Consider the following 22877-nt stretch of genomic DNA (forward strand, 5'->3'; position numbering starts at 1 on the left):
TATTACCTCCATCTACATTAACAAGGACATCTCCATGCAATTCTTTGGAAGAAACCATTGATCACTCAATCCCTTTTACCAAGTCTAAAATGTCCAACAGTGATGGATTTCTATCGCTCAAAAGTCTTTCTTGGATCTTCCTAGAATAGCAATTGTAAACAAACTGGTCACAAATATAAATATTCACATTAGCACCAAATTTACACGTTGTAGCTAAGATTCTCAACACCAAGATATAGTCCTCAATACTCTTTTCTGTGTTGTTTGCGCTTGAAAAATGATGTTGTTCCAACGTATTGCTCAGCTCCTCAAAATAATGCTTACGTAGTCTCTCAAGTTCTTTAGTATATGCATCCCAGTTATTGTCCCCTGAGCTCCTCTGTGGAGGAACATAAATAATGTTATCCCAGTAGTCCACCTTGTCCTATAAGCACCTGACCAGTGCTACTAGGATTGAGAAAAAGTAAAAGGGAAAAGCAGGGGAGTTGAAACAATTATATATGTTTTTATTTTTTTCTAAATTTCAAAAACCTCTGCCATTACTCTTACTTTATTAGGTCTGTCATCACTAGTGAAACAGCTGAACCTAAGAACAGCCAAAGGGATTCTTGATAATGAACACTATTATTTCGGGAACTTAGATGGTTTTCTCAGGCCCGTGGGCAGCGGCTGTCACACACAGGCAAGCAGTGCTTATTTTGTTCAGGTGACTGGCATGGGCAGTCATTTTTCATCATCAGACTCTGAGGAAGAAGGCGCAAAAAGGGAGTAAGACGGAAGAACAGACCTCTAGTGCAACTTTTGCACTGTAAAAGAAAGTGTTTCTTCTCTGAGTAGTTGCCAATGCTCTTGCAGCAGAGAGTTGTATTTGTTTGACCTGTTTCCAAGTATATTACGTGGGCCTAAGGGTAGGGGTTTTCATCGAGCTAGTCTGGAAGTCATTAAGGCTTGAACCACATAGACCCTATTTTTGTCTCTACGAGTATGCTGCATATGATATACCCTTAGGTAGTAATAGTAATTGTTATGCGCTTATTAACATTGTACATTTTGGACTGTGAGTGGGCTGGTAGCACTGCCAAAGGCTTAGCTGTGGGTAATGTGTAGAGGTGGGGCTAATTTGCGTAATTTGCTGTAGAGTAATTACGTGAAATTACAGCAAAATTACATGAGATTCCGCATAAAGACTCGAGGAGCATAACCCTGCATTTAGTACTATTATCTTAGCGCAAAATGCACCCTTGCATTCAAAATGAAATGGAGGATGAATTTTGCTCTAAGAAAATTGCGCTAAATACATCTGAACAGGAACAGCAGCAGCCACTCACTCTCTGTTCCCGTGCTCTTGGGTAGGCATTTTTCCCCAGATGATTCCAACGCTCATAATCACGTAATTTTCGCATCGCAAGAGTAATCTGAAATTACCAGTAATCGTCATCACTGTCTTGCTCTCAGTGAAAGTAAGCAGCTGGCATCAAAGTAAACTTTGATGGCGTTGTAGCCGGTGGCATCTTTAAAAGTGGTGGTATTAATAGCAAACCTAAACTGGACCAGTCCAAAGAAGCAGCAATATTTTATCTACAGAACCACAGGCTTTACTGGCAGTTGAGCACTCATGAATATAATTAATAGATGGATATGCCTGTATGCTTTCATAAAAAACACCAGTAGACACAGTCACATTTTGCCAATGTACAGAATGGATCACTATTTCATTATACAGACAGTGTCGTGTTTTTATAGCTCTTTTATGGAAAGCACTTTAGATAAAACATTAGGTACCCAAATATCTCTCACAAGACAGATATTAATGTACAGAGAAATAGCCATCCTCGGAGTGTTCACAACAAAAGGGTAGTGGCATGAATGCCTACAGAATAATTAAAATTCCCAGAGACAAACAAGACATAGGGAGGAACATGTATTCACCCTTTTCAAGAGCGCTGCCTGCTCCCCAAGAAAAGCACACTACACCCTAACAATAGAGCTCACATTTATGACAACAATAGCCAGAATCCTACCAAGCTCTAACCTGCTCTACAAGAAGACGCTCCCCCACTTGTGTTGCAAGCCTGTTTGCACCCCTCAGAGAGCTTTTTTCACCCCTTCACGAGTCGGTGCCAAAGAAGAGCCACAGTACAATTAGCCCATGGAAAGGAAGGATTGCCCTGTGGGGCGAGGGCACAGCTTGTTGCCAACCAAATGGCTGCCTGAAAGAGCACCTCAATCATCCACAAGCATCTATCCGTTTTTGGGGCTGATTCTCACCTCCTTCCCATTCTAACCACTGGTGAGACAGCTGACTGCCTTTTGAACCAAAAATTACAGCCACCTTCCTCAGGTCACTCACGTCTAGGAGATGAGAGTTGTGACCTGTGCCTTGTAGTTGAGACTCGCGTGCTGGCTGCTGCTCTGAAACTGCTTTGAGAGCTGCAACTAGGCTGTGGTAGTGCCCAGGGTACCTAACGGGCTATGAGAGCAAGTGCTGCTGATTCCTCCTACCCCCCTCCTACCCCCCTCCACTGAGAACGACGTTGCTACTACAGCAGAGACTGCCGGGAGCCGAGACCTGCACCGGATGATACAGGTGAGGTGTCGCATCTAGGCTTGATCTGCCGGGGAGGTGGGCACGATAGGGGTGCTCCTGGGGGCCCTCTGCCAAACTGGGGGAGACTGGCTTACGGTGCCCACATTGGCTTGGGAGGTGGGGGGGGGCGTCCGGATTTCGTCAGGGCTTGGGTCGGGGATGCCCTAGGCAGTAGTGTGATGCACAGGAATCGGAGCACTTACTGACCCGCGCTGCACTGGACTAGTGGGGGTGGGCCACGACACACCTGCCAGAGCGGGCGTGCAGCCCCGGCTGGCCCATACAAGCCCTGTGGAAAATGGCCCGCTGAGCTGCAGAGAATACACAAGACCTCATCTAGGTGGAGCCTGAAGAACGGGCCCTGTGCATCCTGGAACAGGGGAGTCCCTTGATGGCCCAATGCAGCCTTCCCTAGCTGGACTGCGCTATCTGCCCCCCTGCTGGTGCCAAATGACCTTATTTGTGGCCTGAAGTGCCCCTGGGTCCTGTTGCTTTGCGCCACGTTGTGAAAAGCAAGCAGCACACCTCGACCATCAACTACCGCAGGCCGCCTTTGACAGCGTGCTTAGACCCCGCTCACCTGCACACCATTGTACTGACTTTTTTTGTCCCGGCTTTTGCACTCCAAATGCCTCATCTAGGATCTCAGAGGCTTGAACCACTCCTCACACTTGGCCTTACTGCAAGTATAGAAGATTGTGGCGCGAAGGACTGCGGTGGGACACTGTGGGCATTGATCCCATATCGGCTACGACTCCATACAACCTTGACTCTTGTAGTCATGTATATCTAGTAGGTGCTGTCCTGTCCCTTAACTGTGTTGATGTATAAAAGGTCTCGGAAGCTACTGTTGGACATGGCTTGTGCTTAGTGCTGGCCCTGACCTCCCAATCTGTTGTGGTGAATGAGAACCCTGCTCACAGGGGACTCTAGGACAGTGGTCTGAGTGCATTCATCTTGCTGGCATGTGGCTCATTTATGCGGAGAGGCGAGAGGTCCAGTGTCCCCCACAGCTCTCTGCATCATGGGCAAAATGGATCCTAAGCAACTTACATTAGGATTTGAACCCTGGAAATTCACTTCACACTGAGCTGAAGTGGCTGACGCTGTGCAGGAAACTCCTGCCCCACCCCTTCCCCGAACCTGATACGCATACCTTGCTACTCCAGATGAACGCTAGCCTCCAACTCATGGACTCTAAATTGATAACCTTATGGGCTGCCTTGACAGACTGGAGGCACACCTTTCAAAAGAGTGAACTGGAACCACAGAGACTGAGCAGCGCATCTCTGTATTTGAGACGAACAAGGCAACCTTTGCCGCAGAATATAAAAAATGACATGCAGAGTGTGAGAGCTCAACCACTCACCTGAAAAGCAGGCCATCTGCAGAGACGATGACGGTTCCCCCGTCCTCCCAGGACACCTCTCAGCACTGTCGATCTTAACACGGGAGTCCTGGCAGGTATCCCCAAAGGGAGGGTGATTTGGATGACACAGAGAGAGAGAGAGAAATACTGCCACTGCTGCTTGGTCCAGCCGGGCCCCTACTCTTGAGGGTGCAGGTGGTTGGTGTCACTGCATTGTAGAGGAGTCATGTTCTATACGGGAAAGGAATAGGTATGAGTGATGTTCTGCCCACTAAGCAACTAACACTCAGGCATTTACTCAGACCCCCAGATAATCACTTGCCAATCAACTCGCTTCTTTGTACTTTCTCTCCACTCTATTGGGCTGGCAGAAATGTGCCACTATTGCCTGGGACTTCTCTCTGTCCTATATTGTGTTAAGTAATCACTCTTGACGTTGTTGCACACACTAAACATGTAACTTAACTAGAACACACAAAACAGGAATATTTTCTTCCCCAAGCAAATATGCATAAGCAGTGGTTGAACAATAAAGCTCAGAAGACTTTCAAAACCTGATTGCCCCCCTGTTCATTTTCGTGACAATCACTGACATAAAGTATCAACGCTGAAAATGATTTGTAGGAATTTGTGATTTTGTTAGTAACAGGCAGCACACAAATATTAATGAGGGTTATAGTCTTAGAACACGGTTTTAGGTGTGTCGCTTTCTTTCACAGGTCACATGTTAAAGACAACAAACGACTGTATAAGAGTAATAATAAAAATAATCAAGGCTAAACAGTCTTTCAGACATTCTTGCTAACCACCATGAATAGCTCTCTTTCTGAAATGAAAGTCACCAAAGTCTTTTTTTTAAATACACAAAGGATTAGTTCAAAAGCATTCACACCACTGTGAGTGCCTTTTATTTTGTCACTTAGCTTTACTGGAAGAAGTTCTGGATCCTGGTTGCCGAGCATCAGTGAGAAAGTCATGAGGAATTCTCTGCTGGGCTGGCTCTCAAACTCAGCTTAGTCCTTTCTCTGTTTGTCTGGCAACAGTGAAGAAGCTTGGAGCTGACCCTCTTGACCTCAGCTCTGCAGAAACAGGAAACAAAGCCAAGCACTGCCTGACCTGTGTGCAGCTATTTATAGTCTATCTTGTAAGAAGTCACTGTAGCACATGGCAAACAGAAGAGCAGGAGTGTGTTGCCTAGCAACTAGGACAGCAGCTGTCTAGAAAGGTGCAGAGGCTCAGGTGTTTACAAACAGGCGTTGTGGGAGCAGAATAAACAAGCCTTCGCAATGGCAGCAGTGCACATTAACAGCAACCAGTAATAGGCCTTGATTAAACCCAGCAATGGCAACTCAATGCAGTTAACCGCATTTATTATTTACCCCTGGGTTAGCTGGCTGCATACAACACAAGAGTTAGACCTAGATGAGGGAATTACAACACAGAGTTACTGAATGTGGCTGCCACAAACAAGGACTCCGTGACCCACTTGCGGTGTAACAAGATGCACCTAGTGAGTATCCCTCAATCCACTAACACTGGCAGGATGGAACGGTTTAATGAAAAGTTGCTCTGTGATCTGTTTGATGCTGACTCTTTGTCCAAATGCTTAATTATGGAGCAAGTCCACTATTCTCTGGGCCTGTGTCCCCATTATTGCCAGGCTACTCGGTTATCATGACTGAAATACTGTGCCCCAGCTGGCTCGGGAGAAGGGAGCACTCATGTATCAGGGCTCCAAACTTTATATTTTGGGACTTGGCCATCAGAGTGCAGGAATCCCAGCATGCCTTCGGAATGTGAAGGCTCCTCTCCGGGACCACTGTGAACCTTATGCCATGCTTTACCTTGTAAATCTCTGTTGTAAGCTGAGTGATAAATAACTGTTCACATCACCAGCTGAAGCCCTTGGTAGCATCAAGACCACATTTGGCGCCCAACCTTAACAACAACGCAACACCCAGTCCTCTATGCCTGGCAGTGATACTTGGCTTTCGGAGATCAAAGGTCCTGATCCTTGAGTTTCTGCAGACCTTCCCTTATTTGTCTTATATCAACATGAGTGGCTGCCACCCCACAACAATGTTCAGAGGACAAAGTTTGTGTGGCCCGCCTCTCTCTTAGTGAAGAGTGCCCGATTATTATCCTTTTAGTGGGTTGTCAGAGGGAGTGTGGACCAATTTCCCCCAAGTCAATCACTTGAGATAATAAAAAGTTGAAAACCTGCTTTTATGTCCAAGTATGAGATTGCGAGCTTGCAACTTATTATGATTTGTAATATGAAATTAGAACTCCGAGTCAAGATGATGAATCCAAGTGTATTTATTGGTGCCCATTTGGCCGGAAGATCCAGGACCTTTGTTGATGTCCTTTTTAGACAAAGATTTGTAGACTTACCAACATGGCGTTGGACTAGAACGCCGTACAGCAACGAGGGATTCAGCCCGTCTATTCTGCATAAGTGAGACCGATTACTTTTACTGACTCCTTTTGATGAGTACTACCAGCCCTAAGAAAGGGCGAAACATGTGTCGGCTGTCCTTTCAAAAGTCTTGATGACTCAGTACTAATTTCATATTACAAATCATAACAAGTTGCAAGCTCTAAATCCCATACTTGGACATAAATGTGGGTTTTCAACTTTTTATTACCCCACGACAATGTGACTGTGGAATTCTCTTTGGCCTATGCTTAGTACTGTCTTCATAGCCCGATGTTTAAGATTGTAATGTCTGTTGCTACTAACACTTTTGTATGATCTGCTGTCTCACTCCCACAGGGATATGCAAACAGGCGAATTACTCCTCCCCTCTAAGAGCCTCTAGCAGTGGGACAGTTCCATGAGACAAATCAGCTCTGCCTGATAAGTATGTGGGTGGGGTGGCTGACTGCATTGAGTTCACTCCCACCGGGGCATTGCACGTTTAACCTGTTAATCTAAATCAAAGTTTGTAGATTGCTATTTGGTTTTCCATTAATGGCTGTGTTTCTTGCTTTAGGGTGTACACAGAGGCTGGTGGGAATGGTTGGTGTCAGCAGGGGGATGGTTTGGAGGGGTTTCTGTCTAACTTTTTACTGGCATGGTTCTACAAATTAGCTTCTAACTTTCTGCTGGCCTTTGGATCTTTGTTTGCCTGCTCATGCAGGACTGATAAACAGCTTATCAAGCGCTTTCGGCCCTTCAGTTTGGCCTGGCTCTTAATTATATCACCCTTTTCATACCTGAATGTCAACTCCTCTCCTCTTATAACTGTAAATGTGCGTTGTCTCAGTGATACGTGGAAAAAGCGTAAAGTATTGGCCTATTTGACACGTCATAGTATTCATATCACATTATCACAAGAAACGTGCATCAAACCCCAGACACAGGTACCTTTTGCAGGGACTTAGGCTGCCCATGGGGTCTACTCCAATTACTCAGCCTTTGCCCTGGGGGTGATATTGCTAGTTCGGAAGGGCCTTTTTCGGTCTGCTTTGTGGTGGAGATCGCTGATCCACAGAGTAGATGTTATATTGCAATTGGTCATCCAAGTGAAGCAGTCCACCATTCTTAATAGCTATGGGCCCAATATTGATGACCCGGAATTTGTTTGGACTGTCTGGAGGAACTGTTCTCACTAACCCCCACTAGTGTGTTATTGGGTAGGGATTTTAATCTTGTCCTTGACCGAGTCAAGGACTGTTCTAATCCTGAATGCAGGACCCACCGGGCTGTAGCCAATGCACTCCGCGAGCTGATGAATCTTAATGATTTGCTGGACATGTGGAGATTACGCCTCCCTGGGGTCAAAGAGGGCATGCACATCTCAACAGTGCCTGAATCCTGGGCTAGACTGGATTACTGGTTGGCATGCATGATGTCTGTAGCTGGGTCACACGCATAGAGCACTTCCCTACGAGCCTTTCAGATCATTCTCCAGTAATACTCACCTTTGCCCTCCCTGCCTTGAAGGACAATGCGCTTGCATGGAAGCTCTCTCCACAGGTACTTTTGGATCTGGTCTTTCGATTTGATATCCAGCATGATATCAGTTAATTCTTTGAAACTAACAAGGGCTCGGTGCAGTCAGTGGAGACAGTCTGGGAAACATTCAACGTGTACAGTGGGGGTGGGTAGATGTCCAAGCAATTCTCAATCCGGAAAGATATTTGGCGTCAGTTGGAGTTAATGGAACTCCATCTCCAACAGCTGGAGCGCAACATAGAGATGGCTTATCAGCCACATCTAATTGCATAGCTACAGACGACCCCCACAGACTATAATGCCTTGGCAGACAAACAACACAAACACCTATACTGCTACGATACAGCAGAGGCATATGGGGAGGGCAATAGGCCAGGCCGAACATTGGCACACAAATTGTGCTGGCGGCATCCCTATAGCTGATGCGAGATGATGGTAGGATGATACTAGAAACTGAAGATATCATGAAAGAGTTTGCAAAATACTATGCTCACTTGTATACCCCAAGACAATTGCATACACAGACAGAATATGCAGCCTACCTCAGTTGACTCACTTTGGCCTTGCTAGAGGGACTCCCATAGGAGGTTCCTAGCCAAGCCCATAACTCTGGATAAGATAACTGCAGCTATCAGTGGGTTGCCTACCAGCAAACCCCGGGAGGTGATGGGCTTCCATTAGAATTCAAAAAGGCCTTTTCGACCAGTTTCCAGATTCCTACCGGCCCCTCTCACTGATAAATACTGACACTAAGGCACTAGCTAAATTGTTATGCAACACTCTAATTCTTTTTCCTTTAATCCCTGACCTCATCCTGCCTGACAAGGCAGGTTTTATACCCGGCCATTCTATCTCTTAAAACCTTAGGACACTACGCCCTCCTCCACTAACTGCAGTCAGACGAAGAAGCAGTGGCTGTCTTCCTTGACGCCACTAGAGCATTTAAGACTCTTGAGAGGCCTTTTCTATTTGCAGTTCTGCGCAGCCTTATGATCCCTGATCCTTACCTTTGCTTGGTTCAGTTGCTCTACACAACCCCCTTGTCGAGGATCCACATTAGAGGGCTGTTGTCAGATGTTTTCCCCATTGGCAGGGCCACTTGTCAGGACTGCCTCATGTCACCACCAGTTTATGCACTTGCGACGGAACACTTGACCTTGGTTGTTCACCAGCTTCATGTTCGTAGGTGTTTGGCATTCTCCCCTCATAATATTATAATTATGCACTATTCAGATTATATTACTCTGTATTTCAGTAAACCAGAGGTCAACCTGGTCCCGGTTATACAGGTGTTTTCGCAGCTTCAGGTGGTGTCTGGCATGGTGATTGAATGGACCAAGTCCTCTATTTTCTCCCTTACCCCAGTTACTGCGATTCTCCTGCCTTCACTGCCCCTATGCTGGCTAACAATTTCTCTAAAATACTTGGGGTTAGGGTCAGTGCAAACATACAGGCAGTGATACTTGAGAACTATGGAGTAGTGCTATCTGTTGTGTCACTGGTCGGTGACGTAACCGACCATCCGACACCTGGTGGGCAATGGGGGAGCACCCAGGCGAATCCAGCCTGGGTAGTTCCCGGAGGTACAAAATTGAAAGTCACCTCTGTTTTATGTATTGTTGGTTTCCCCTGAGGCTTCCGGCCCGGGGGTATTTAATAAACAGGGCGTGGTCGGAGGACCAGTGGAACGCGGCACAGCAAGATTGAAGCAGCCCGCTGTACAGCTGAGGCGCGATCCACGGCCCTTTCGGACCACGTGGTTATCGCAGCAATTAAACAGTAGTCAGCATATTTATTTATACTATCGCCGTTGCGCTGATCTGTCGGTCAGTCCTTGACGACCAACATAACACTATCCACGATCAAGCTGCCTCTGTTTGATAGGGCACGTGGCCATTATGAAGATGGTCAATCTTCCAAGGTTGCTTTATCTTTTTATGAACATATCTATTTCTCTGCCACATCAAATTTTTCATGCGCTGCGCACCCGTATGGTGCGTCATGCATGGGCTGGGAGACAGCCATGACTGAGTTGGGAAACACTGACTTTACCCTATGATCGGTGCGGCCTTGCAGCCCCGGATTTCAAGCTGAGCTACCTCTGTGCTTAAGCCTCGTTTGACCAGTAGAGGCTCCGGCCACCCCTTTATCTGACACGTTTTGCACCCGAGTATGACCAGGCCCACCCTACCCATCTTCCAGCCTTGTTCGGACAGCCCCTGTCAATATTGTGTGAAACAGACACAGTTGCATGTACGCAAGAAGCCTGGGTTCAATTGCAGGCTAGACTTGGACGTCAGATGCTATACTCCCCCAAGCAGTTGATAGTGCACTCCCCAACTGCATTGCATACTACAGTAGAGACTGGCGGCCCAGCGAGTGTCACATTGGGGTGTGGTAGAGATTGGTGGTCTTTTTCCTGAAGGGCGATTTTGTGAGAAATTGACTACCAGTACTGACACACAGCTGGACTCGCTAGACCTGTTCATCTTTTTCTGCATCCGGATGAAACTTCGAGAATGCTACCCGGAGTTCCCAGCAGCCCTGACTGAATGTAAAACATTTACTCTCCTCACAGCGTTCTCCCCCTGACATCTCTTATCCTGTCTCTGTGCTTCTGCGCAGTCTGATGCGCCCTTGGGTTTGCAACAGGCTAAGCACTGATGGGAAGCAGACTTAAGCAAGTCACTTTCTGAAAAAGAGTGGACAGGCACGTGTGGCCTGGCACAGTCTCCGTTCCCCAATGGCAAGTTTCTCCTTATACATTTTCGATTCATTCATCACACTTATTACACATCATCTAAACTATGTAAATATAAGTTAGGTACCACTGATGAATGCGCCAGATGCCATGGTGGAGGGGCTGATTTCATTCACCTAGCCTCTTTTTGCCCTCCAATTTCGGCCTCCTGGACGGCAGTCTTCTCCATCCTCTCTACTATTCTGTCCTCTTCTGCTATTGGCTGCCCTCATCTCTGGGATTGGCGCTCTTGTGCCTCCCGATGGAAATGCCAGATGACAGTAAAAAGTTTCTTGCCCTGGCGTGGGTCTTTGGTAAACGCAGAGTGGCCTGCGTGTGGGGTCGAGGGCGGGTGCCCTCCACTTAAGACTGGCTGATAAATATGGCATAATGTGAACAACAATTAGAACTTTATTATTCTGTGCTCCCCCACTCTAGTAGGCCCAGGTCCATTTGGGGACCCTTTCAAGAGTAATGCACATACAGCCTTTGGACTCAACGTCCTGAACCCCTAACAAGTTATAGTACCAAATAATGTGTTTATGACTTTACCTTTATTGCAATTAACTCTTGCTGAGATTTGCAAGTCTATTATAAACTGTTGTATATGTTTTACCATTGTTCCTTATTCCATATATGAACTGTAATGTGATTATATGTTTCCTCCCCTAAGCGGCATCTAGTTGATTCCATATTAATGATTGTACTTTGTGTGAAAGCAGCTATTTCTTATTGTTATGGTTTTCATTACGAAATTATAAATCAATAATAAAAAAAAGAAGTCTTGCCATGTAGGTGACAGGGAAAGAGTGGAGGGATAAGAGATGAAAAAGAATAGTAACTAGGGATCATAGGAGGGCGACAACTTTAGACGAAAGGACTTGGAAAGTAAAGAAGGTAAACGGCTCACTAAATAAGAGATACTTCTTATTAGAATATACAAAGAAAGTTTTCTCCACTATACACACTGAATGTTGTAAACTCCCCTCTCCGTGCTTCAAAATATAATCCCTGGATTCTGATGCCTTTACATTCCCCTGAAGATTTCACATTCGGATTGTGGACAAACTGGGGACTCTTCAGTCACCACAGTATTACATCTGTTTTATATTTCAGATTATCACTTTAGATATATTTGTATATAACAAAAAAGCTTTCTGCACTGCTATAGAGAAGCATCAAGGTAGAAACAAAGACCCTGATTTAGACTTTGACGGCAGGATACCTCACCGCAAACGAGACAGAGTACTGTCCCCACACACCCTTGGTCCGCCCACCTCATGTACAGACAGGTTGACGTTTAGTATTCTGTGGGCAAAGCCCCTGATGGCTCCATCCATTCAATTGAAAACTCTTAAGGTGTTGAGGTCATTAGTTTTTTTTATTTTTTTATTTTTTACAAAACAACCAATTTTGTAATTTGTTTTTTGAAACCCCCCAAAAAATCACAATTTGGTGAACAATCGTCAAAACCTACGGCAGTTCACCAGACTTTTGAAAAGAACCGCTGTGACTGCGGTTCCTTTCAGTGTACAGCGATGGCCTCTGAGCCGGCGGTCATCTCTAAAGTTGATAGATGGTGGCATCCTCTGCCACCCTGACTGCCTGCACTTCGTCCGTCAAACTCTCAATCAGGTCCAGAATCTCAACACCAACAAGCTAATTCCGAAGCATAGGATTTAAAGCTTACTTTTAATTTACTGTTAACATCTCATCTTACTGGAAAGTGGTTTCAGAAGTGTGAGAGGCCCGTATTCTTTGGAGAGCTTTATGTAGACATTTAGGAACGGACTCGCTTTGCAGGCATAACTCATGAAGTAAGTATACCACCACAATCTGTAGGTTTATCATCAACATAACAGAAAAAAAGCTATCCAATTCATCAACAATATTAGCACCAACTCTGTAATTGTCACTTCGACTATTAGTGTAGATTCTCATCGCCTCTCCAACAAAGGGCACAATCACATTAATTTTCCTGTTGCAATCCTTTCACCCTTTTCCAACATGTTTTGTAGCAAGCTGTGGAGGTGAATAGCATGGTACTGTGACACAGACACAAACAGTGCCACACACAGGTACATACCTGACCAAACGTACACACAATCAAACTTAGAGCACACCACTCCACCACACATGCGCAGAGAAGGGCACACACACATTTCCGAATCAACTCTTTTGACAACCAACTTGCCTTCCAGAAGTTTCAGATATCGTCTTTGCTCCAGGCACGTGAATAGTTTCTGTTGTGGGAAACTGTCATGGGAGACTGAAGAGATGTGAGGGTTTTGGGGACTAAATGGACATGATGGTGGCTAGGGCTGGAGCTGGTTGAGCCTGGGGAAAGCACTGCATGAAATCATAGTTTCCCCTCACTGGAAAACTGAACTTGATGACAGTAGCTGCCATCTCTTCAGATTGTCTTTCTGCAACGGGAGAAGATCAGAACCTGGTAAGGGTTTTGTGTGTCCTTAAGGGCTTACTCTTAGAACTCATTAAAATGAGATAAACATGCCCTACGCCCCCTTCTCCCTTGCTTTTACATGCACACAATGCATGTGTAGGAGGGTGACTGACTCCGAGGCCCTGATAACAATCCTCTCTCAGAGCATGCATTTATAAGCCAGTAACCGAGGTGATAGCCTGAATATTGCTCTGAGCATCCACTTGATTGCTCACATTGTGGCTAGAACAAATGGAGTGGCTTGTCCCCAATACCTTAGTGGGACTGCAGCCACCGATTCTAGTGCCCTTCCATTGTTTTGGTACCTGTTTGAAAGAGCAAGGAAAACAGCCTAATTTCATCAGCATAGCAGTAATCTATGGCAGTTTAAAGATTTTCAACCAATCGAGTTTCATATTTGTATTGGAAGTCTTAGGCTATAATTGTACAGCTGATGGTGGCAGCATTTCTGCAGTCTTTTGACCATACCTAGAATAGAACAAGTGCAATATTTTAAACGTGTATCATTAATTTGTAAAGTTTTGAAATCAAATACTATAACGAATTTAGTAGAAACCTAGATGGACTGTTATTTTAAACACAGATCTTTATTTAGTGAACTGTTCAAATGGTTTGAGATAGTAAAAAGTGTTTAGATTTTCTTTATGGGTTTATAGGGGTCAAGTGTGGGTGATAGTCATTGCGCGGTATTCCTCCCACCCAGTCACCAGCGATTTCACCCAAAAAAACAAAAAAAAAGTTTTAAAATTACAAATGTAATTTAAAGATGCTCAACGCTCAATTTGGCCTCTTGAAATCCAACAGGAAGATATGATTTACTCAAGCATTAGAAGTCAGTTGTAGAGAATGAATCGATTAGTAGATAAAGGCTTTACTGTTGTAGAGAGTACATGTATTATTAGTAGGTAAAGGACTTCCTGTTCGGTAGGTTCCAAATATATTTCGAAGAGGATTTCTCTGGGCATTCCACACACTTTAAATTGAGAATTACAAATTTCCTAGTTAAGGTGACGGAAAGCTTCAATTCTATAAAGGACACGGAGGTGAGGATTACGCTCTTCTCTGTTTTATTAATAGCAGCCAACACTAACTACAACAGACTTAGGGCCTCATTCTGACCCTGGCGGTCTTTGACCGCCAGGGCGGAGGACCGCGGGAGCACCGCCGACAGGCCGGCGGTGCTCCAATGGGGATTCCGACCGCGGCGGTAAAGCCGCGGTCGGACCGGCACCACTGGCGGGCTCCCGCCAGTGTACCGCCGCCCCATTGAATCCAGCTTGCTGCACCGCCGCGGGGATTCCGACCCCCCCTACCGCCGTCCAGATCCCGGCGGTCCGACCGCTGGGATCCGGATGGCGGTAGGGGGGGTCGCGGGGCCCCTGGGGGCCCCTGCAGTGCCCATGCCACTGGCATGGGCATTGCAGGGGCCCCCGTAAGAGGGCCCCTACATGTATTTCACTGTCTGCTGCGCAGACAGTGAAATACGCGACGGGTGCAACTGCACCCGTCGCACAGCTTCCACTCCGCCGGCTCGATTCCGAGCCGGCTTCATCGTGGAAGCCTCTTTCCCGCTGGGCTGGCGGGCGGTCTGAAGGCGACCGCCCGCCAGCCCAGCGGGAAAGTCAGAATTACCGCCGCGGTCTTTCGACCGCGGAACGGTAATCTGACGGCGGGACTTTGGCGGGCGGCCTCCGCCGCCCGCCAAGGTCAGAATGAGGGCCTTAATTTCCCATAACACCCAGGAAAAGAAGTGACAGAATCAACAATATACAACCAATCAGCCGGTCACCTGATCTTCACATTCCTATGCTTCTGTGGCTGCCCCCTCTTTCTTCCTGTGAGTGCAGATGGAGAGAATCACCTTTAATCTTGCTTTGGCCCATCAGATCCTACGAGAAGATGAACAAAGTGTATGAAACTGGAAACCAAGTTCGCCTTCGTTAAAGAGTAAACATTATACAAGGCATTATGATACACTCTCACCTAGAACAATATCATGAAATGCAATTGGAAGAAGGATCCATACTTACCCCAATGATGAATATTACCGTCACTGGGGGAGGAGGGGATCAAAGATTGTTGTGGCAGTGCCCGCTTCCTGCATAGCCAACCGGACCCATCAGGCAATCGTCGGAGAAGAGACATCTCTAAACGGCTTGCATAGAGCAAGGATAATTTACCGTTCTTGAATCACATTTCGTTCTAGAAATACGGGAAAAAAAAACCTTCAGGGGTAAATACTCTACCGTTATATCCAGCGCTCTGACATCGAATACATGTCAGCAATAAATCAGGCAGAGGAGTGAGGCTAGTTCAGTTTTTTGCATGACAGGAGTCTATTAGATGTCCGAGATTGAAATAGATTGAGGATCTTGCTAACATCCCATAGGGCCGAGTATCTGGGTTCCGGGGGAATGGAAAGGCGAATGCCTCGTAAAAGCTTATGCACCAACGAATGTTCCCCCATTGGGCGATCACCCACTTGGGAGTGGCCTGCCAAAATAGCTGATCTAAAAGTGTTGATAGTTCTATACACCAGGCCCTCCTAGGTCAAAGAGTCGAGGAAAGTTAGGATAGAGAAAACATAACTCCCCCCAAATATCTTGTACTTCTCCAGCCCATCCATCTAGACCATGCCAGTCGGTAGCACTTGGTAGTGCTGTCCGCCTATGCTTTGGAGAGGAGAGACGCAGCCTGTCGTGAAAGGCCTTGGACTTCCTATCATCTCTTGTAATCCCCCATGCCATAAGGCCCAGCTAATTCTCTAGAAGTAAAGGATGGGGATTCCCCTCCAGATCTTTCAGGAGATCTGGAAACAGGGGTAGAGGGATTGGGGAATCCCAAGAAAGTTCCATAAGAACTGGAAACCAAGCTTGAGATCGACACATCGAGGCAACGAAGATGATGTCCGCTTTGTGTCATCGGGCCTAGACTGAGAGTCGCATGATCATTGCGAATGGAGGGAAGGCATAGCCGTTTTCCTGTTGACAGTCTTGCAGGAAAGCATCCATAGCCTTTGCCTCTGGATCTGGGCACCAGCTGAAGAACTTCTGGAGTGGACAATCCAGGGGACAGGCAAAGAGATCCACCGACAGTGGACCCCACCTGTCTGAAATCAGTTGGAAGATTGATGGTTGTAGATGCTACAGGCTTGTATCCCTGGGATGACGAGAGTGCCAGTCAGCTACCTGATTGGCCACCCAAAGAAGATGTTTCACCGAGACGGAGATTTGGTTCTGAAGACAATAGTCCCAAAAATCATGAGTTAGGTCCTTTAAGTTCTTGGATCAGGTCCCTGCCATCTGATTTATGTAACGGACTGCAGTCACGTTGTCCACTTTGAGCAGGACTCAGCACTGTGCTCTCTACTAGGTCCAGCAGCGGACCGCAAACCAGTCCGCTAAAAGTTCAAAAACGTTTATGTGCATTGAGAGAATTCCCCACGTCGTGCCCCCATCCCATGCCACTGGCATCGGCTCTATGAGAAGATCTGGAATGGAGCCGAAGATTGCCTGACCGTTCCAGGCCTCCATGTGAGCCAGCCACCACTGGATCTCTTCTCGGGTGTACTTCTATAAGGGGACCACCTGAGCATATGTCAGTCCTTTCCTTAGGTGAGACTCCTTCAATCGTTGAAGGACTCAATAGTGCAGGGGATCCAGAAAAATTGCCTGTATTGAGGATGACAAGAACCCCACCACCCTTGCTAGTTGCTGGCGGGAGGTGGAAGGCCGAGTTGCCAGTCATCACAATTCGTGTTTGATCTTGGGTATCTTCATGGATGGGAGACTGAGGGTAGCCTGTATGGAGTCCACAACAAAACCTAGGAACACCAGCGATTGAATAGGAATGAGGCAGGACATCTGCTGATTGATGATGAAGCCTAGGGATTCCAGCTGCTGGACCGCCATTTAGAGAAGAAGCGAGAGACTTCGAGGGAATTGATCCATGAGCAGAATGTCTTCTAGGTGGATGAGGCAGATTCCCCACGCTCTGAGGAACTCCACAACCGGGTGCATCTCCTTTGTGAAGCACCAAGGAGAGGAGGACAGACAGAAAGGAAGAAAGGTGAACTCGAAGGTCTACCCCACCAAAGAAACGGAAGGAAATGGTGATGGTGGTGAGGTGGTGGGGGACTGGGACTGTAGGTTAGGTATCCTTGAGGTGCAGGCATTCCAGCTAGTCGTTGGGAAGGAGGAGATCCTGGAGTAAGTGAATGCCCCCCATTTTGAAATGCCGGTACACCACCCACTCGTTGAATTCTTTTAAGATGATCACCGGTCTCTGATCACCGTCTCTCTTTTCCACAATTAAGATATTGCTTAGAAAACCCCTGGGATGGGGAACGGTTCTTATTATGGCCTCTTGATCACCACACCAGAGAGGTGTGTGCTGGTGGGGTGGAACAGACAAATTGGGTCACTGTCCTGCAAGGGGAAGTCCTAAAACTCTTATGCAGAAACCCCTCCAGTGTTTGGAAGACCCTAGCGTAAGAAGTGAGAGCTTGCTAATTGTGGAGGAAGAATTGCAGCCACCCCAAGACCCCTAGCATAATAGAATCTGAACACTCACCTGAATTGGATCCTTGGGCGGGTCCACCACGCCATCCTCCTCGTGCCCCTCAATGTCTGGGTATCCACGCATGGGGTAAAAGCTTTCAAATCTGGAGGGGTCCTATAGCAATTATTTTGTTTCTTTTTGAGATCCTTGGCTCTAACGGAGGCTGTGTTGTTAGCACGGCCAGCCAAACGCCCCCTTCCTTGGCCAGCTCCAGCTAAAACCAGAGGCTTGAAAATGTGTTTTATAGATTCCTGTGCCTTATCGAGAGAATTGAAGGACTGGATACATTTCCCCAATTCCCATATGAAGGAATCTCCGAACAAACCCCACCTGGGCCACTGGGCCCGCCTCCAGTGTGGCTAAGTCCCCAAATTTAGGGTAGATCTTGAGGCGTGAATGGCGTCGCTCCATGGATATGGCACAATTCGCATTCTCCAGGAGAATGATAGCCCTTTGGGCCCACCCGGTCCAGCAGCTTGTCCTGGCAAGCCTGCTGGTACTGGTCGATCCCCCTTCTTGGGATCTCTCATGTATTTCCCCAAGAATGTGGCCATGCGCTCATCAATTTCGGGGGTGAGAGCCACTTTATTCTCCAGGGAAGGGTGGGGATACTCCGCTCGGAGGCAATTACGGACTTCCTTGTCCAGTGGCTTGCGAAGCCGCCCCGCGACATAGGCCGCAACTTTTTCTGCAGGAAACCGTTCTGAGTAATGGGGGGTGCAGGATGCTTTCCGGATCAAGCATATCCGAGGACCCCTGGGCAAAATCCTCAGCTGATTTCTCCTGAGTGTGACCGGGAGAACGGTGCCAAGGCCAGTAGTTTGACTCCTGCTCACCGTCCGAGCCTGATGGAGATTCAGGGTTATGAGGTAATGAGGGGGCGACAAGGTTCAGGGTTGCGGGGCATAACTGGTGGTTGTAGACCTGAGGGGCCTGGCTCCTCAGCATCTAAAGGTTCAAGTTGCTCCCAGGCTAAAAAGGCGCGCTTGAATTTAGCAGAGGTGTCCACATCAATGCCGGATACAGGGTCCAGTTTTTGTTTTTCCAGCGGTGGCGGCTGAACAGAGCCCCCAAAGGGTATTAGGGGGGAGAACCGCAGGTCGACTTCCCTCCCAGGGAGAGGTTTGAAGAAGCGCTCAATGTACTACAGTAGAGTCTTCTCCAGTGGGGCGGCTGCCAGGACCACTGCTTTGGTAATAGAGGCGTCCATGACCTCACAAAAACGGTCAAAGTGGGGAGGTAGATAGTGGTATCCTCCTCCTCATATGAGTCCTCAATATCAGTCATGTTAGGATTAATAATGACAGCAGCAGTTGTGTCCGGGGTTGGGGGGGCAGTATATAAGGGATAGGAAATGGGGTTTGCCCAGACAGTAATAGGACCCAAGGTGCCAATGACAGGGTGCAGGCCCTGCAGGACACCACTCACCCACAACAGTATTAAGGGCTGATGTACTCACCTGGGCTGGTGTCCGATGGTCTCTGAGTAGCACGTTGTAAGCACTAGAAATAAATACCAACCCTTTAGGGCATAGAGTCTCCAAGAGTGTGAGGACTCAATAAAGACGTTAATTCCAGCCTGCCACGCTGACAAGAGTATTCAAAATTAGCGTGCTGGTCGGGATCAAAGAGACGTGCAAGGTATGTTGAAGTGGCGCCCTCTAGCGGCCAGGTACCGACACCGCACTGGGCCCAGGTGCCAAAGCACGTCAGGAAAAAAACCTGACAGCGGCCGTGACAGCGACGAGCGTTTCCGCGGCCACACAAAATTAAGCAGCTAAGGGAAAGGAAATATGTTTAATTTCAACACCACAAGGATCAGTCAAGGAAAAAACACTCAGCAGTGGCCGCGCAGAAGCCACAAGCGCTACCGCACCACAAAATCAACCTATTATGTGACAGCAGCCGCGAAGGAGAAAGGAACGTTCCCGTGTCCGCACAGAAAGCGACAAATAATTGCTGCCAAATATAACAACAGCAACAAAGGTAATAATGAAGATGAATCCGCGACAGAGCCCTGGACTTGATCACCTTCTTCCTCACCGGCAGAACTCAGAGAGTCCGCATCCCTCCATTCCGCTCCGGAGCAACCAGAATCATCTGCGGCGTACCCCAGGGATCGTCCCTCAGCCCGACTCCCTTTAACGTCTACATGGCTCTGCTCGCTAACATCGCCCGATCGCACAATCTCAACAGCGTCTCATATGCCGAGGACACCCAGCTGATCCTCTCCCTCACCTAGGACCCCGCCATCGCCAAGACCAACCTCCATGAAGGAATGAAGGCCATCGCCGAATGGATGAAGAACAGCTGCCTGAAACTGAATTCCGACAAGATTGAGGTCCTCATCTTCGGATCCACCCCCTCCGTATGGAACGACTCCTGGTGGCCTGCCAAACTGGGAATCTCACCGACACCCACGGACCACGCACGCAACCTGGGAATCATCCTGGACTCATCACTATCAATGACGCAGCAAGTCAACGCCATCTCCTCCTTCTGCTTCAACTTCCTTCTCATGCTTCGTAAGAACTACAAATGGATCCCCACTGAAACCAGAAGGACGGTCACCCAAGCCCTCATAAGCAGCAAATTGGACTACGGCAATGCCCTCAACGCAGGAACCATTGCCAAGCTCCAGAAAAGACTGCAAAGCATACAGAAAGCCTCCGCACACCTCATCCTGGACATCCCCCACCACTGCCACATCAAAGCCCACCTGAGAGACTTACACTGGCTTCCCGGCAACAAGAGAATCACGTTTGAAATCCTCACCCACGCTCACAAGGCACTGCACAACACTGGACCAGAATACATCAACAGACTGCTCTCCTTCTACACCCCGACCGACAGCTTCGCTCTGCCGACCTTGCCCTCGCCACCGTCCCACACATCCACAGAACGACCGCCGGTGGCAAATCATTCTCCCACCTCACTACCAAGTCGTGGAACATGCTTCCCACCCACCTTCATCAGACGCAGGACCTACTTACCTTCAGGAGACATCCCAAGGCATGGCTGTTCGAGCAGTAGCAGCCCCCCCTCCCCTCAGCGCCTTGAGACCCTCATGGGTGAGTAGTGCGCTTTACAAATACTCTGATTGATTGATTGAGCAGAAGAAGAAACCAAGAGGTCAGAAGTACTTAACTCGGCTGCTGAGCAGAGAAGAAAGAGGCGGCAGCAACAGAGACATAGGACTCCAAGGATCCAGTGACCGGCTGATTAGTTGTTTATTGTAGATTCTGTGACTTCTTTTCCTGGGTGTTATGGGAAATGAAATCTTTTGTAGTTAGTGTTGGCTGCTGTTAATAAAATGAAGAAAGAAGAGCATAATCCTCACCTCCGATCTTGCCATATAATGCAATTTTGCTTTTCTCTCTTAAATTTACATCAACATACGTAGTTGTTATATATTTAGATTTATATAGAAAACTAGTGAATGTAAATTCACAGGCACATGCCTTAGTAGCTGAGCCAGCAGTAGGGGAAATAGACTGAATTAGTCTGTATATTGATAAATAATTAGTACTGCTAAGTGCCCTGTAGTGCTCATACAAACCATTAAAAGTAATGAAATAAAAACAGTAGGGATATGCATAGAGTTTCCTTGGTAAAGTTTGAAAATGGTATTGTCTAAACTAATTAACCTTCACAAACTTCTTAACCTTTATCAAGGTTTACAAAATATGCAAATTTGTATTTGTTGGGTGGGACCTTCAAACTCCTACATTTAGAAATAGAGCTCCCCATCAGAAATGATTTGCAATACACTTGTCTTTTTTTGCTGAAGGTTTTAGCCACAGGTCATTCTTTCTGACACAAACAAAGTTCATGGTCTTCGCAAAACTTCATAGCCAAATTTAAATTTTTCACACAAACCTTGGTATAGTCAAAAAATATATTTAAGCATTTTCTGGACTCCCTTGTTTTTTTCGTTTTTTTCCATTTTGCTCTTTTTGTGCGTCTTTCGTCTGACAAAGGTGCGTGGTTCACTTTAATTCCCAGAAAACCTTTTCAACGAAGAGTAGTTTTTAATGGTATTTAATTAAAACTGTGTTGGCTAATCGGCTGTAGCAAAACGTGCACTGTTATAAATGTGATTAAATATTTAATCTGTTTTCCAACATTGTTGCTGCTAAACACATTATCTATTAATTGCATTCTCTTAATTTATTTTCAGCTTAGCAGCAAAGCACAGTCTTTCTGCAGAGGAACTGTCCACAGTTTTGGTTGAAGCCAAAAGCGCATTGCCAAAACAAACCCTGCAAGTCCTACATAGCGTGTGGAATGAGCAGGGTAAATCATTGTCTGTGTCGGAAGAGGCTAGAAATATAGTCGCAGGTGGTCAGGTGAGAATTGATACCTTTTTCATCTCCGGCAGATGATGTGGTCCTACTTATATCTCATTACCTTATCCTTGGTTTCTTTGCTGTCACTTTTCTCTATTTTCTCCAAACATGGATAGTCATATATTTTTTGCTTTATGTTGACTAAATGATACAGGGTGCAAAATGGTATTTCATCTGCAATAAGGGCTTTATTGTATACTTTACCGATTTCATACAGTGTAATTTTCAGCTGTAACTTATTTTTCATACTCGAATTTTCTGGCATTCATGCATTCTTGGATTCACACTTTAAAAGATATCACTGCGCTTAGTTTTCTCTTTTTGAGGGTAAGTCAAGTTCGAAGATCTAACATGAAAGAATATAGAGAATTGCATGCTGAAATCACATTAATCATAAAATTATCTGCCTTGCACCCTAAGGGTCTCACTATGGAATATGGCCTAGTCAATTTCCCATGTGTTAGAAATGGGGTCTCTGGTTGGCAGTCTGTTTGCACTCTCTCCAAGCTGGGACCCTCATTCTAGTTAGGGCAATGGATATACACACTTAGATAACCCCTGCTCACCTTTTTGGTAGCTTGGCACAAGCAGTCAGGCTTATCTCAAAGGCAGTGTGTAAAGTATTTGAACCAACACACACAGCAATACAGTGAAAACACTACAAAATGGACACCACACCAGTTTAGAAAAATAGGGAATATTTATCTAAATCAAACGAGACCAAAACGACAAAAATCCAACATACACAAGTCAGGATATGAATTTTCAAAAGAATAAGAGTCTTACTCCATAGAAAACAATGGAAACAATGATTTTACACAAAGTACCTGGTCTGCGTCAAAAATCAA

The 22877-nt window shown here is 46.5% G+C and overlaps 1 protein-coding gene across 1 annotated transcript in view; it reads left to right on the top strand.

Moving 5' to 3' along the window:
- The window catches only part of COMMD6 (COMM domain containing 6), a 124776-nt gene that overhangs the window by 57256 nt on the left and 44643 nt on the right, over positions 1-22877 (top strand). Inside the window, exon 5 of the mRNA XM_069205276.1 lies at positions 21861-22029. Coding sequence (XP_069061377.1) covers positions 21861-22029 — 169 coding nt within the window. The remainder of the gene's footprint in view (positions 1-21860; positions 22030-22877) is intronic.

The sequence above is a fragment of the Pleurodeles waltl genome, chromosome 8, assembly GCF_031143425.1.
Source record: "Pleurodeles waltl isolate 20211129_DDA chromosome 8, aPleWal1.hap1.20221129, whole genome shotgun sequence".
Lineage (NCBI taxonomy): Eukaryota > Metazoa > Chordata > Amphibia > Caudata > Salamandridae > Pleurodeles > Pleurodeles waltl.